At 52.1% G+C, this 16866-nt stretch overlaps 2 protein-coding genes across 27 annotated transcripts in view; one reads left to right on the top strand and one right to left on the bottom strand.

Annotated features, from left to right (window-relative positions):
• The window catches only part of JAKMIP3 (Janus kinase and microtubule interacting protein 3), a 50607-nt gene extending 43626 nt beyond the window's left edge, over positions 1–6981 (bottom strand). For all 26 annotated transcript variants that reach the window (XM_048943948.1, XM_048943954.1, XM_048943950.1 and 23 more), the window contains exon 1: positions 6678–6981. The gene's annotated coding sequence lies outside the window, so the exon portion shown is untranslated. The remainder of the gene's footprint in view (positions 1–6677) is intronic.
• Positions 6982–10079: 3098 nt separating this feature from the next.
• On the top strand, positions 10080–15582 carry BNIP3 (BCL2 interacting protein 3). Its single transcript, XM_048944035.1, has 6 exons — positions 10080–10203; positions 11109–11292; positions 12309–12393; positions 13518–13624; positions 13758–13907; positions 14641–15582. Exons 1-6 carry the CDS (start codon positions 10167–10169, stop codon positions 14690–14692), a joined length of 615 nt encoding a protein of 204 aa, XP_048799992.1. The 5' UTR covers positions 10080–10166; the 3' UTR covers positions 14693–15582.
• Positions 15583–16866: the final 1284 nt, after the last annotated feature.

Here is a 16866-nt window from a genome sequence, read left to right as displayed (position 1 = left end):
CCCCCCCCCCCCACACACACATTACTTCTTATCAAGAAAAGGGAACGCACTGCAGGCTGTAAGGATCATCCACCCCCCACTCCTCACGGTGCTCCTCCTAAGAGGCTGCCAGTGACTGCAGAGTGAGCACAAGCCATGCTGTAAGCCCAGTCCCCATCCCAAAGCCTGCTTTGTTTCCTTGCCATGCACACCTCTCCTAACACTACAAAGACGGGCACCTTGTGGTATCCTTCTCCTGAGCTTTCCATCCACACTATGGGGTGACATTGGGTCTACCCAAATAGGACCCCAGCCCCAGAGATGCTGCCCAGCAGCCAGGTACTGCACTGACCCAGCCCTTCCCTTGTGGGACAGCCCCAGCACATGCCAGCTGCTCCTCTTTTTTTCATCCTGCACATCTATAAGACTTCCCACTTACTTCTCCACTATGCTTTAATTTGGTTTGTGATACCCAGACCTCATCAGGCCAGGTCCCCACCAACCAAAGAGATCTACAGCACCACCCTGTTCATAAGAGCTGCCCAGACCAACCCCAGCCAGGCTGTGCTGAGCACCAGGTCAGCAGCTCCGTGCTTGCTGGGTAACTGACAGCCAAGGACGGACACCTGTGGGCAATCAACCTCTGTGCTGACAGCTGCTAAGCCAGGATGCAGCCTGGGGTGGCTGTGCACAATGAGATGTGTGCAGCGAGCCAGCCGAGTGCGCAGCTTCACAGCTCCACCAGTGGTCTGAATGGTGGGAGCAGTGCTGTGAGCATGGCTGAACCCAGACAGCACCACGTCCTTTTCCTGTACCTCCTCTGACTTTACCTCGGATGCAAACAAGCTAGAAGCAAACTTCCCATCCAATGCAAAAGCATTTCCCAGGAACCAGCGAGGCCATCTGGCCTTACCTAACATGCAGGAAGGAGTTTCAATATCAGCAAGTGAAAAAATAATGCACTGTGAGCAACCATTTCACTTTGCTACCAACATAAGAGGCAAGTAATGTAGAAGCACCAGTGAGCACCCCATAATCACCATGGGGATCTGCTGTGTGGGCCAAAGGCCACTTGTGCCTCGGGACCAGTTGGAAGCACAGATATCACAGCACGCCGTCACTGCAGCCCTGCACAGAGAAAAGGCTGTGACTGAAAATCGCTGCCTGCCTGACACACAAACGTGGCACCAAGGATGTGTGCAGAATTTTTTCCTATATGTAGAGGAAAAGCTGAAGCTTTGCCTTTAAGGCAGAGAAAGAGGTCTGTGCTTTGGTTGGTTACATTACATTTCCAGTGTGCCTTCACATTTCTCAAGAGCTGCCTTTGCTGATATTTGTTTTCAGATGGAGTAAGAAAATATCGCACACGAGAATGAGCCCCGAGTCTATAAAAAGCCAACGTTATGGAAGCAGCTGTGCCAGATTTAGAAGGAATGTAGAGAAGACATCTTATGAGCCACAAGAATAAAGAACTGGGTCAGTTCAGTGCTCTAGTTTATGTGAGCTCCCACATAAAAACATGCAAGCCATTAATATTCAGGTTTTATTTCTTAGGATGGGATTGGATGAGAGGTTTTCTCTAATTGTAAAACACCTCACTTGTGTTAGTGTTGCACAAGCACCAGGGTCAGTAGTGCTTTGTAATGCCATTAGTTCTTCTGACACATAAATAGATACAAATTACTGCCTTCAAATAAGAGAAAACAAATTGGAATGTATCACGTTACATAATTTTCTCCATTTCCAGAACTCAGCCCCTCTTGTCTCTCTTTCGTCTGTATCTGCCATCCTCCCTGAATCTGTGCTCTGTGTGACGAGTAGAGATCAATCCTTCAGAATATAGGAGATATTGCATTCACAGTTCCCACGTCATCTTCATCTGCTTCCGATGGAGTTACCCTGTGATCCGACTGCATTAAGCTCACTTTGCCCTGACTGAGTGCCATGAAGCCCATTTAGAAAATGTCATTCTGATGTGCTGCCATAAACTTCCAGAAGTACGCAAGCAAAAGAAGGAAAAAAAAGAGATTATTTTTCACATTCGCATCTCAGCCACTCTAAAGGGAAAATCAACAACTATGAAATAACCATGCAGTCATGAAGCTGTTTGATAATGTTTAAACTGGAGGATTTCAAACGTTCTGCACGTGGTCCTGAAGATGCAGCATCCGTGGCTTGGACTGTGGGTCAGTTCTAGGGTGCTGCTGCCATGCGCTGAAGTAAACATTGCTGAGGCTATAATTGGGGTGGGAATTCCTATTTGCACATGAATCACACTGACATTGGTTTCTCTGCTATCTATCATAATACCAGAAAAGTCCTGGCTTGAGAGCAGCCCTGAGGAGAAGGATTTGGGAGTGCTGACTGATTACAATGCAACACAGCCAGCAGTTGCTCTCACAGCCCAGAAGGCCAACTGCATCCCGGGCTGCATCAAGAGAAGGGTGACCAGCAGGGCGAGGGAGGTGATTCTGCCCCTCTGCTCTGCTCTCGGGAGACCCCACCTGGAGCACTGCGTCCAGTTCTGGGCCCCCAACACAAGGAGGACTGGAGCTGCTGGAGCGGGTCCAGAGGAGGACCACGAAGATGATCCGAGGGCTGCAGCACCTGCCTGCAAGGCCGGGCTGAGAGACACGGGGCTCTTCAGGCTGCAGAAGAGAAGGCAGCAGGGAGACCTTCTAGCGGCCCAAAAGGTGCCCACGGAAAAGCTAGGGAGGGATTTAGTGTAGGAGCATATGGCAACAGGACAAGGGGAAGTGGCTTTAAACTGGAAGAGGGTCGATTTATGCCAGAGGTTAGAAGAAATTCTTCACTGTGAGGCTGGTGATGCACTGGAACAGGTTGCCCAGTGAGGCTGCGGATGCCTCCTCCCTGGAAGCATTCAAGGCCAGGCTGGATGGGGCTGTGAGCAACCCGGGCTACGGGAGGTGTCCCTGCCTGCAGCAGGGGGTCGGAACTGGATGATCTTTAGGGTCCCCTCCAACTCAAACCAGCCTATGATTCTATGAAACGTGTGCCTGTCCTACCCAAACATCCACGCTGCCTGTCACGAACTGGGATGATGCTGTTGCTCACTGCCCGACCCAGTCCTCATTAGAGACGCTCCAGTACAACACCAGCTGTCATCCCACAGATGGATGTGTCCCTCTTCTGAGGCGCAGCTCAAGCTGTTCTCCTTCAGAAGTTACCAGCTGATGGTGGCTCCCTGCAGGCTGCCTGGGGCAGGCAGGGCAACGCGCACTGCATGGTGATAGAAGTGGTGCTGAGGTCCTGACCTTCACGTTATCCACACTTTAATGGGACTTCAATCTTGAGTTCTCCTGTGTGTGAGAATGAGCTGCTGGTTGGAGGATAGCTTCTGATTCACTTTTATCCAAAGGGAATCCAGACTGTGGATGCTGAGGCAATGCATAGCAAAGCACAAGTGGGTATCGACAAGAGATTTGCTCTAAGAGTGCTGTCCTCTCCCCAGCTGGACACACCTTATCTCAAAGCATGGCTCATTGCCTATGGAGGCAACTGGAAAAGTAACCCGATACGAAATGAATCAAAGAGCAATTTTAATGTAAAAGTAGTTAGAGTGCAAAGTATAGCAAAAAAAATTGTAAGTAGAGCCATGGGAATTTGAGTGTCAGAGCTCTATTAACAGCTAGTGCAAATCTGTGCATCTTCAGACACTTGTTCTCCCTCTGGCACATCCTGAGTCTCCTGGAGTCAATAACGCTTCTGACACTGATTTGGTGGCACCAGAATCAGGCTCTTTGCATGCAATGTCTTTTTAGTTGAGTGCCACTAATACAGGATTTGTTTCAGATTTACATCCCAGTGAAATACAGCATGTGCCACCTGGGGTTGGTTAATGCTGCCCTGCACTGACAGTACGTGCCAGGGGACACATCGCTCTGCATCAGGGATGAGCACGACAGAACCGAGCAGTCCTCCAAAGAGAATCACAGAATCAGGGTAGGCAGAGTTGGATCACTGAGTCCAGCCCACAGAGAAGCATTTTTGTTATCGAAAGCCCAGGTTTGAATCAGTTCCACCTGTACCAGAAGTGCTGACACAGAGGAGCCGGGGTTGCCACAGGCTGAGGGTCTGCACAGCACCTCCTGCTGCACTCTGCACAGCTGAGCTCCCTGCAATCAGCACCCGGCCTCTTGCAGCACTCAGCTCTGGCTGTTGCTGCTGTGCAATCAGCATGTGCAAAGCACAGCATCACCCCTGGGTTCTGGGTAGCGTGGGGATGTCCAGGGCTCAGCCTGGCAGCTTGGGGCCAAGGCATGGCTGCACCATGCTGAGATGGAGCTGAGCCCTGGGGCCAACCAAAGGAGTAAAGCAGGAGACCAGACACTGTGCTTACAAGGACAGAAAACGCACGTTCCGTGTCTTGAACTGACTGCTTTTCACTTGAGCAGGAAGAAACACGAGGTTCCCAGTTGCACTTGACCTTGCCAAGGTCAGATGACCACACGGCAGAACTGCCTGCAGAGCAGCGCAGCAGGAGCCCCCTGGGCTTACAGCAAACCAACGCGTTGCCAGGAGCCGCCGTGCCCAGCTGGGAGCCGTGCTGATGGGTGATGGACCTCCTCCCTCCCCACGGTCACCTCTGCCAGCAGATCCTGGCCATGTGCTCCTGGAATAACGAGCAGTGGCTGCTGTGGAGCTGAAGGAGTGGAGGGGTTTTATTAAAAGAATGATGAGGACATCAGTTTCCTTTAGAGTATTTTCTGCTGAACTACATTGCACTCCTGAGATCTTTGGGATTTGGCCTATCTTCAGAAGACCTGACTGTCAGAGACAAAGGAAAACAGGGGATTACCTTCCCAGGTCAGAGCCCTAAGAGTTTGTGTGCTGTTCAACCACTGATAACAGCCAGCACTTAAAGCTCCAGGGACAAGTAAGCTCCCCTTTTCCTCAGCGTGAAGATCAATGCTATTAGCCTGGTCTGGAGAAATAAAGATGGGATTAAAGGAATGATTTAATTTGGAAGCCTGAAGCACAGCCCAATATCCAGCTGCTTTCCCACCACCTGTGTAGGTGCTGCTGTCTTCTGTCAGAGCCCCACAGCTGAGGCAGAGGGATGGAACCCACCTGTGCCCCAATCTAGGAGCTCCATCAATCAATCCACATAAGGATTCAGAACCTGCTTTTGCCTTGTTGCTCCACTGCTGTTACATGAGAAGAGCTGCACCTGACACAAGGTAGGAGAAGAAATGTTTTAAGAAGAAAGCACTGTAAAGAAAGATCATTATTTAAAAGCCTCCACTTGTCGTAGAATGGCTTAGGTTGGAAGAAACCTTTAAAGGTCATTGAGCTCCAACCCAAAGCCATGGCCTGGCTGCTCCCTACCAGCTCAGGCTGCCCCATCAGGCCTGGCCTTGGGCCCCTCCAGGGATGGGGCATGCACAGCTTCTCTGGGCAGTTCCAGCACCTCAACACCCTCTGAGTAAAGAATTTCTTCCTAACATCCAACCTAAATCTTTCCTCTTTACTTTAAAGCCATTCTCCCTCGGTCCTATCTCCATTAGAGCACGCAAAAGATGGGATGCATGAGAGATACGGTTGGAAGAACAGTGAAATAAAAGTCGTATTCTTTGGGTCAGTTGACTGCAGTTGGGAACTTCGTAGAGATTTGTAGAGTAGGAGATGTCAGCAGCCACCGCTTCCAGGACGTGTAAGAGGCAATGCTCCAAGGTGCACGGCTCCCCACACATCCCAGAGCAGAGGTCTCCTAACAGCCCCCTCAAAACGGCTGCTAACTTTTCCATCAGGCCCTCACGGCAGCTGCAGCTCCCCCTGCTGCAGGCACTCCTGTCCCCCACCCCCATTTCACTTGCCTTTGATCCCACATCCCCGCTACCAAACGTTCCATTCCTGAGCGCTCTTTAGCACCAGCTGTGCTGACCAGGAACAGCAGAGGTGAAAGAAGCACTGTGTTAAAGCCACCGCAGGCCTGGCAGCAGGGAACTCCTGCCTGCACACTGCTGTGCTGCAGTGCCTGCGCTCCTCTGGAGGTGTCACCAGCTGAGAAACAGCACGCCAAAGCCACCCTGGCTCCGGTGCATGTGATCCATCATTTCTGCCTGTTTCAGTAAAAGCACCACCGTGTTACTTGAGAGGGACAGAAATGGCAGTGAGATGATGGGACTGACACCATGGGGGGAGCAGGCAGCTGGGAAAAACCAAGTGCTTTCTCCAAAAAAAAGAAATCTGACAAGCAGCCCACAAGGTACGCAGTACAGTTCAGAGAACAGGATGTATCCAAATCAACAGTTTAATGATCCCAGGAGCCAGTTTCCCTCACGACAGCAATCCGTCACAGCCTTCATTACCCTGAAGCACCAACGCTGCCGGCACCAGAGATGTCCCTGCAGTCCCAGCGGCTCCGTCACACGCTACAGGGACGGCCGGGTCTGACAAACGCCGCAGCCGGGAGGTGCAGCCCCGGAGCTGAGCGCAGAGCCGCTCTGCAAAGGCTTTTCCGACACCCAAACCCGCGGCTGCTGCAGAGCAGGGCTGCGTTACCCACAGCAAACAGAAAGTGGTTGGTCAGGGAGGGGAATAAACGGCACCGAGTGGAAAACAGGGCGTTTGAAAACGGGTTCTACGAGGCCCGTAGGTAGCACGCGAGTTAGACATGGCATATATATGAAACCCATCAGGCACACACTTCCATACAGACACGGATAGGAACTGACCTTGCAGGCACGCTCCATCATGGTGCACGCTGCCCGCCGGCGCTACCTGAGGACACTGCCATTCCTCCGCACTCCGGGTTAAAACCTGTGGGCTGTTCCTAGCGGGCAGATTTAAAGGGATTTTTTACCATAAAACTGCGGAAGGCAAAACCCAATAATCCATCCCCGCTGCGTAAGATTAAATTTTCCATCTGCGTCCTCTTGAACCGCGGAATCAGACGAAAAACCGTTCATCGGTGCGTCCGGGGGAGCATTTGGAGGACGGGGAAGGAAAGGGGAAAAAAAAGCAGCAGCATCACCAGGCGCTGAGAGCCGCGCGATGTGCGCGCAGCGGGGCGGGGCGGTGCGGGGGGTTGCGGGGGGGCTCGGAGCGCGGCGCCGCCCGCAGCCATTGCGGTGCTGCTGCGCATCGCAGCTCCCGGCGCCGGGAGCGGCATTTGGAGCTGAACCGCGGAGCTCGAGGCTCGGATCTCACGCAGGACGGGTCCCGTCCCAGCTCCTCTCGCAGCACGGCTCGAGTTGCCGAGAAGATCCGGAAGGTGCGCGGGGCTGGAAGCAGCCGGCAGCCCGTGCGGCGTGCTGGGGGTGCGCAGGAACGCACGGCTGTGCGGAGCAAAGTGGGAATCGCGGCACCGTAGAATAAGTATCGTTTGAGTGGGAGAGGATCTGTAACGGCCGCCCGGTGCCACCCCTGCAGTGAGCAGGGACACCCACAGCTCCACCAGTGCTCAAAGCCCATCCCCTGCTCTAGGCTGTCTGCAGCGACCGCCCCCACCTCTCTGGGCAGCCCATGCAGTGCCTCGCTGTAACACGCTTCTTCCTTATAGCCCTCTTCTAGTTTGAAACCAGTTCCCCCTCTCCTTCACAACAGCCCCAGCTCAACAGTCCGTCCCCTTCTTTTTTACTGCCTCTCAGACGCCGACAGGCTGCTCCCAGCTCTCCTACAGCCTTTCCCTCTCCAGCTGCACAGCCCCTGCTCTCAGCCTGTCCCCTCACGAGGTGTTTCACCCCTCGGCTCATGTGGGCAGGATCACCTCCCTCATCCTGCTGGCTGCACTGCTTTGGATGCAGCCCTGGATACAGCTGGTTTTAGGGCTGTGAGAGCACACTGCTGGCTCGTGTCCATCCAGTACCCAGGTCCTTTTCAGCAGGGCTGTGCTCTATCCCTACATTTCCCAGCTTGTACTGGTAGTGGAGCTTGCCATGATCCATGTGCAGACCTTACACTTGGACTTGAACCTCATGAACTTCATCTACTGCTCAAGCCTGCCTACGTGCCTCTGTTGGCATCCCATTTCTTGGGTATGTTGGCCGTACCACACAGCTTGGTGTCACCCACAATCTGCTGATGGTGCACTTGATCCCACTTACATCCCGGTATTAAAGAGCACTGGTCCCAGTGGTGATCCCTGGGGGACACCACTCATCACTGATCTCTATTTGGACACTGAGCCATTGACTACCAGTGTCTGGGTACAGTCTTGCAAACCAGTGCTTCATCCATCAGACACCTATCAAATCCACCTCTCTCCATTTTGGAGAAAAGGATGCTATGGGGGACCGTGTCAGAGGCCTTACTGAACTCCAGACATCAGTGACATCAGTGGCTCTTTCCCCGTCCATTGGTGCAGAGATGTGATCACAGAAAGCCATAAGTTGGTCAGGCAGGATTTGCCCTTGGTGAAGCCATGCTTGTTCTCCTGTACCATAACCCTGCCTTCTGTGTGCCTTAGCATAGCTTCCAGGAGGATCTGCTCCATGATGTTCCCCAGCAGAGATGTGACACTGACAGGCAGGTGCAGCCTGCCTCAGCCCCCAGCTGGCTGGCAGTTTCTATTCACCCAGCTGCATCCATCACAGGTTTGCTCAGAGCACCCTGCTGCATGCTGCTTTATCAAGAGGAACAGATATCATAGCATTATAGAGCCACAGAATGGCCTGGGTTGCAAAGGAGCACAGTGCTCATCCAGCTCCAACCCCCTGCTGTGTGCAGGTCACCAACCAGCAGCCCAGGCTGCCCAGAGCCACATCCAGCCTGGCCTTGAATGCTTGCAGGGATGGGGCATCCACAGCCTCCTTGGGCAACCTGTGCCAGTGCCTCACCACCCTCTGGGGGAAAAACTTCCTCCTCATATCCAACCTCAACTTCCCCTGTGTCTCAGTTTAAAACCATTCCTCCTTGTCCTATCGCCATCCACCCCCACAAACAGCTGCTCTCCCTCCTGTTTATACGCTCCATTCAAATACTGAAAGGTTGCGATGAGGGCTCCCTGCAGCCTTCTCTTCTCCACGCACACTGCTGCATGTAGCACTGCCTTTGTTTGCCCATAAGAGCACCGAAGGTACAGCACACTCTGGTCCACGGTTTGCAGAATTTGTTGTCAAAGTCAGGGAATTGTTGGCACACAAAGAAACGGCAGCCTTTCCCAAAGCTTGATCTTAAACTTCAGGATTTGATAAGATACCTAACCCACAACTTGAGGTATTTTTTTCCCGATTGTAATTGAATTTAATATCAAAGCACTCCTCCGCGCTGTTGAGCCTGCCGTTGCAGCACAGCGAATCAGAAAGGTGCAGAGGTTAAACGTAGCTTCTGGCCGGGAAGCAGCTTTGCAACATTCTAACAGCTGTGCTCACTTCGCTGCCGAATGAAGTTGCTGCGGTTCCCCACGAGGTGGAGGGAGCGCTCTCCTGTGCCCCAGGCCGGGCGGAGCGGCGCCGAGCTGTGCAGGAGCAGAACGGCCCTCGGCCCATGCTCACAGCCGTGCTGAGAGCCGCGGGGCGGCCGCTACTTCCAGAGCAGAGCGCTACAGAGGCTGGCAACCCCCGTCCTGCAGATTCGGCCACGAGCGGCGGCAGCACGGAGATGGCAGCTGCCTCCTCCGCAGCTCCGCGCTCGGGCTGCCGGCGTTCCGCTCCGCAGAGCAGCGGCAGAGCTGCGCGCAGCCATCGGACACGACGCCTCAGCGGCACCGCGTGCAGCGGCCGCTCTTCTGTTCGATGGCCCCGCTGTCTGCTCGGATGGTGCCACGCCTCAGGCACCCCTCAAAAAGAAGGAATTCATGCCCGTAATTAATTAATCGCCACCTGTAGGCTCCGTGCCGCCGGTCTGGGAGCTGCCAGGGTCGGTTCTGATACCAGCCCCCGCCCTTCTGCGGTCAGAAACGTTTCCGTTAGAAACGCCAGCGCAGCCGCTCACACCGCGCCGTGAGGAACCGCGCCGTCCCTTCCTGCTCCCAGCAGCAGCGCGGAGCCGCTTGCAGCGCCCACGGCAGCGCCGCCCGGGGGGCGAAGCGGGAGAGGAAACAGCGCCCCCTACCGCCCCCACCCCGCCATCATGGCGCCGCTCCGCCTCCCCCTGCCCTCCCCCCCACGGCCGTTCGCGGAGGGCGGGAGCGCGGCGGCGCCCAATGGGAGCGGGGCGGCCGTGACGGCAGCGCGGAGCCGCACCGAGCGCCGGGCACTGCGCGTCCCCAGCTCCACGCCGCCATGTCGCGGCTCAGCCCGTCGGAGGAGAACCTGCAGGGTAAGTAAGGGCCGCGGGGCGGGGCGGTGGAAGCCGCGCGCTTTCCCTCCATCTCCGCCTTCGCTTCTCCCCGTCCGCTCGCTATTGCCACTGCGCTCCTCCTTCGCTGTGCCTCCGGCACCGCATCTCCGCTGCTCCGGCTTTGCTGCGCCCACGGAAACCCGGCAGGTTTTGCCCCGCACGTTTTTCCTTGCGGCGCATCCCGTCACTGCGCCGCGACGGGCAGAACTCGGCTCTCTGCTCACGCTGTTGTGTCAGCGCGGTGGACAGCCTGAATCCCCCGGCGGTCGCGTGGCTCAGCGCTGTCTGCCCCGTGAGCTGCTTTGTAAGCGACAGGCTGGCTCCGGGTCCTGCCGTGTGTTGGTTGCCACTAGCCCAGGGCTGCAGCTCGGAGCCCTCTTGGAAACAGCGGAGCCGCGTGTGACCTCCCGCATGAAACAACGCCGCGGGCGGCCGCACGTGATGGGGCATTGCTGCGTGCCTGCTGCTCGACGAAAAGCGCCGCGCAGCGCTGCTACGGCGGGCTGCAGCCTGGAACGCTTTCGGTAATCAGTAAACAAACTGGCGCAGGAAGTCTTAGAGGTTGTTGTTGTTGTGTTGGGCTCTTTTTGGACATTGCCTGCGTTGAGCAATACGAACGACGTGCGGCTCTGAACGAAAATAAAAGCCCTCGTTTGCAGAAGGAGACACAATGTACCGCCTGGCTTCTGCTCGGCTCCCTGGGGCTGCAGCTCTTGCAGCACGCCCCCGTGTTTTGGCACTGCGCGGTGCTCGCCGAGCTGCAGATGCTGGCACTAAAGCCTGTCCTGCCGTGTCATGGGGAGGATCAGCAGTCTCATGTTCTGCATGCCTTTGTGCAGAGCAGCCGGCCTTATTCTGGTCGTGTTTTCCATTGTGCCCGACAGGTTCCTGGGTTGAACTTCACTTCAGCAGCAATGGAAATGGCAATGGAAACAGCACGGCAGCGACCAGCCAAGAACAAGTACCAGCTTCTATCTCCATTCACAATGGTGACATGGAGAAAATACTCCTTGATGCACAGCATGAGTCTGGAAGAAGCAGTTCCAGAGAAAGTTCCCATTGTGACAGGTAAACAAAATGCTTTACTGTAAGTATGGCTACTATGGGGAATGGTTTTACACTGAGACAGGGGAGGTTGAGGTTGGATATGAGGAGGAAGTTTTTCATCCAGAGGGTGGTGAGGCACTGGCACAGGTTGCCCAAGGAGGCTGTGGATGCCCCATCCCTGCAGGCATTCAAGGCCAGGCTGGATGTGGCTCTGGGCAGCCTGGGCTGCTGGTTGGTGTCCTGCACACAGCAGGGGGTTGGAACTGGATGAGCACTGTGCTCCTTTGCAACCCAGGCCATGCTGTGATTCTATGAAGTAAAGCAGAGCTCACTCTTGCACAAAGCCATGTTTATGCACAGTGTTCCTGCTTGTGCACAGGCAGTATTCTTGTTCTGGTGAAGGTACCACACAGCAGTGATGTCAGAGAAAGGTGATAACAAGCAGTGTGTGCTTTGTCATGGGCTAAAACAGTCAAGAGTGCTCAGGCAACTGCTGAAAGGAATTGTTCCGTATCTAGTTTACAAAACATACAGATTTCTAGGTATATAATAATAAAATAGAAAAATACATTTGAGACTGATGGTCAGTTTTGTCAATTCATGCATTTGATTTGGATGGACTGCAACGTCTGCAGCCTGAAGTTTATCCATCGAAAGGAACTGAGGGACTTAAAACAGCAGGATGCAGAACCTCCTTGTGTCACCTGCCTCGCTAGAGTTGAACCCCCCAGCCATCACTGCTGCCCAGGTTGGTTAGTGAGCAGTGGGAGCCCAGCAGCGCAGCCTCACGGCTGCTGAAAGGATCTCGGCACAGCGCTGTGCTTGGCAGGTTGTTGGAGCATCAGAGATGGACTGGGGGAGGTGGCAGCTGTGTATCACCTGGGGACAGATGGGTCTCTTCGGCTGCGGTCAGGGCGCTGCAGCTGTTCAGGACAGCCGTGCATACAGGCTTTGTTTGTTACTTTTTGGTCGTCCCAAAAATGATGTCATAAAGGGCTGACTGAGCTCCTTCTCACTTGTTCTTCTCTTTGTTCAAGCCCTCCCCGTTCCCAGACACCTCTGGACAGCCACAGAGCTCTGGAAATAGAGAGCCATAGCAGTGGGGAAAAAAACAGCTTTCAGGTAAAAGTCTCATTTTGCTTTGGAGAGCAAATTTGTCACTGTTTGACACCCAGCAGTAGGAAACCAGCAGCTTCACCTTCTGTGTAGGGACTTCAGCAAATTGCTCTTAGGATAATGGCTCAGCATAGCAGATTCTCTCAGCCTCCTCTTGTCCAGAACTGACAGCCCAGGTTTTACCAATGTAGCTTTAATCGGTTCTTAAAATGGCATAAAACGTGCTTGGTCCTGTAGGCCCTCCCTTTATCCCAACTCACTGTCTCTACAACTCCTTCAGGAATCTGTCTGAAGGAATTGCCCACCTTGGGTTAATTAAATACATTACTGCAAATGAATTGTTCTTAGATTACGTTTCCAGAAAACCTTTCATGTGTTTGAAGATGTTTGTTTAGATTTTGAGATCCAATAATCTCAAGTTAGAATACCATCAGAAATAGCTGCCTGGACAATCTTATTTCATTGTTAAGTGTGTGTGCAGCTGCTTAACTTCTATAATCAGATCCTGCTCTTATTGCACGACCTCTGCTTCATTCAGTGTGTATGAAAGCAGCAGGAAATTGTATTCCCGTGTAGCAAAGCTGCTCTTTTGCTTGTGTGCACACATCTGTGCAGCAAAAACAAGACCTGGGATCACCCCTCCTGCCAACACTGTCCCAAAAGTTGTGTAGCTTTTCTAAACTGAACTGGTTTCACTTGGTACGTGTTAGCTGGATTAAGGTTCTGCAGGTGGATGTGACATCCAGCCAGATCTGAACACAGGCAGACTTGAGAATTGCGTTCTGCCGAGTGTCTTTAGATTTGTAACGTGGGATATTTTCAGATCACACTGAGGATGAAATACAGGGCGCCTGGCATTTCATTTCCAGGTCAGTCTATACTTACACAAATAAGAAATACAAATGTGGGATACGACCCTTTTCCATTCCCGTCCTGTGCTGAGGCCGTCCCCTCTGCCCATGTTTATCCAGGATGCGAATGCTTGGGGTGATGAGGACGGTACACAGCAGGGAGAGGTGGGAGAAGTGAGCTGCAGGTGCAGCCCTGGGTGCAGCACAGATCTGCTTTAGAGGACCGATTGCTACCTCTGGCAGTCACGTGTTCTGTTTGGTTGTGGCTCTGTGTTTCAGTCCGAAGAGGACTTCCTTGAGAGGAGGAAAGAGGTAGAAAGGCTGCTGAAGAAAAACGCAGACTGGATATGGGATTGGTCCAGCAGGCCGGAGAACATCCCCCCAAAGTGAGTGCCCTCAGGGCTTCTGGAAGAGCTCTGACACAGCTGTTGTTTCCACCAGTAGAAATGTGTGCATTAGTGTTCTGACTGCATTTGGTGTGCGTGTGAATGTTCTGACTGCTCTCCTCCTCAAAATTAGGGAGTTCCTGTTCAAACACCCCAGGCGCACAGCTACGCTCAGCATGAGGAACACCAGTGTCATGAAGAAAGGGGGGATATTTTCAGCAGAATTTTTGAAGGTTTTCCTCCCATCTCTGCTTCTTTCTCATTTGCTTGCCATTGGACTGGGGTAAGTTTATTTTTTTTTGGGTGGCTTTTTTTCTTTACCTGTTTTCTCAGGTCTGACCGACTTCCTCCTTGTCTGCAGCTGAGCTGTGTGCTCTTCACCACACAACGATGGCAGTTGGTTGTTCAGGGTTTCCTATTTGCCTGTGGTACTGCTGAATGCACCCAGTTAACTTTAATGCTTTTCTTACCAGCTCAGAATTCTTCCAAAGAATTAAAGAGCAGTGAAATTAAGATTGTATGTACGTACTTCTCAGTTCCATGGGAGGTGTGAGCTTTAATCTCAAAAGGTAAAAATGTAAGGCAGCTGTGAAAGCACAGCAAGGTGGGAAATGGTGACTAGAGAAACACGAGTCCACAAGGATGACAGTGAAACCAATGGCTTACAAACACCAGGTGAAAGAAAAAGTGTAATCAGAATGTTTGACTTCAGGAAGGTCCCGAAGTGCTGCGCTGTTGTTGCTGACCCCGCGCTTATCTCTGACTCCTGCATTTCTGAAACTGAGCAGCTTGCTCAGAGAATTACTCACAGTTTGGGAAGCAGTTGTCAGAGAAGGGTTTGCACAAACAACCAAAGGCCGAGAGCCGCGGTGGGCACTGCTATAGCTGGTGCTGCTGCCCTGGCTGTAACTTAAATAACTTGTAACCTGATAATGAAAAACACTTTCTTTCGCAGGCTGTACGTCCCTCCTGAGCTGAAGCCAAATGCTTACTGACCCCATGTTCTTGATCCTCAGGATTTACATTGGAAGGCGCCTCACAACCACAGCTTCGAGCAGTTCTTTCTGAAGGCACCCCACATGGTTTCAAAGCAAACATTGGTGTGGGAATACAGGAGGTGACCTGCAGGAGCACCTGTCCCAGCAGCGACTGCGCCATCAGCGTGCACTCGTTCTGTGAACGCTGTGTTCCTACTTTAGTAAGAGTGGGAAAAGACACTAAAGCTAATGTCTCGTGTCGTCTTCTGGAGCAATGCATAATGCATCTGAATCATGCTCTGGCAGCTGCTGCCTTGCTTTGTAGTGAAGTATCTCTGAGAACTCCAATAAATGGGTGTTTAAAAACAGAAGCTTAGCTTTGAGTATCTCGCTGAGTCACGGTTGCAATATTAAAGTGCTGCTTCCTTACACTTCGTAGATGTGGATGTTTGTCACTGCTCTGCAGTGGTGACGATGAGGGATTAGCCCAAAATGACGTGTGGCCTTATGTATCATAGACAGGATTCTCAGTAAGCTTTCACCTCGCTTGAAGCTGTTTCCTTTTAGACTTTGCTCAGCTCTCCTTCACTTTAGTGTGAGATGTGAAACGGGCACCTGGAAGAAATTGCTCTATTGGTGAAACTTCATCAGTTTTTACTACTTCAGTGTGACACACAACAGCCTGAAATGAAATTTGGACTCCAGTGCCTAATAATTTCTTCTGCAAAAGCAATTTAATTCCCCAGCTAATTGGATCTCCTTCTGCTGTATCTCAGACGGTCGCTTCTCAGTCTTTTTTACCTGTAAAATAAATTTGCATCTTCTATTTGCCTCATCCACGTATAAACTTCAAGATCTGCTTGCTTGCTTGTACTAACAGAATGCCTTTACCTACAGTAATTTTATCTTATTTAATGAGAAAAAAGCAGATGTTTGCCAAATTGTTTTGTATATTTCAATAAAACAGTTCCTCACAGATTGCTTCTTTGTCTTCATGCTTAAGCACTGTTTCATACTTAAAGTGCATAACTGACAAATCATCAAGAAGTTTATATAGAAAATAATTTAATCATTGGTTCTTGAATCTGAATACAGGTAAACTGTCTTTGGAAGTCACTTAATGAACAGAAACTCACTGAGCTTGCAGAGACACTTTCTGTTCTACCACGGTCATTTAGAAACAAATTAGCTTTCTACTTCTTGTCCTTATTTAGCAGCACTGATTCCTTCTGTGCTGAATCTCTCAGGGCAGAGCAGCGCTGCCTGTGGGCCCCAATCCAAGCAAGGCACAATTCATTTTCCATGGGCTGATCCTGCTGAGGCCGCTGGAAATCCCCACTTGCAGGGTTTGCTCAGGATGTCTGCTGGAGGAGCAGGCTCTGCTTGTTGGCTGAGTGTATGTCCATCTGCAGTGAAAAAAAATACTACATCATCAGACTCTGAATAATAATTCTCATGAAATCGAGCTTTTTAAGAAGTCTGACTACAGTCTGAGCTGAACCTCAGGGTTCCTCCTCAACAATAATAAAAGCAGTGATAGCAGAGCCATCATCAGAACAACCGCTTCCTCCCTTTGGAAGAAAAGATGGTTTAATAGTGCTGTATCTGAATTTAAGGTTTTCTTATAAATACAAAAAGAAAAACCAAAAAAAACTAAGCCTAAACACGCATGCAGCAGTTCCTCACATTCACAAGGACCTTTACATGGCAGCAAGTGGAGCAGGGCGTTCTGCAGCCCCAGCACACCTTGTGCATTCATGCCTTATTCCACCAGGGCTCCTGGAACATCTGTAGTAGACAAGTAGAATGCCATGAGAAGTGAAGTTACGCTGCATTGGAAGCTTCCTGTGCTCCAATAACTACTGGCATTTCAGAAAGGATTCGTGGAAGCTGCTAATGACACCTCAGCATTCCAGCAGTGCGGCCCCTGCGTTCCCCATCCATCCCTGCCCTCAGCCTGTGCCCACTCACAGCCTGCAAAGTGAGGAAAGCCCAAACCCACCCCAGGTGGCATTCGGTGATGCAGAAATAATCTCAGATGTAGGAAAACACTGCTTACCCTGCTCAGAAAGGCCAGGACAGGGCAGTTGCATGGGAGTCGTGAAGTGCTCGCTGGGCAGCAGAGAGGTCACTGTTTGGAGACACGGCCTTCGGAGGAGGACCTCTGGTGAAAGCTGGGCAGAAACCACTTCTCTGACTCCTGAGCCTACCAACAGAGCTTCCTGGAACGACAGGACGTGGCAACCTTCTGTGGTGAGACACGCG

Source organism: Lagopus muta, chromosome 5, assembly GCF_023343835.1.
Source record: "Lagopus muta isolate bLagMut1 chromosome 5, bLagMut1 primary, whole genome shotgun sequence".
Taxonomy (NCBI): domain Eukaryota; kingdom Metazoa; phylum Chordata; class Aves; order Galliformes; family Phasianidae; genus Lagopus; species Lagopus muta.
This window is presented reverse-complemented; position numbering and strand designations above follow the sequence as displayed.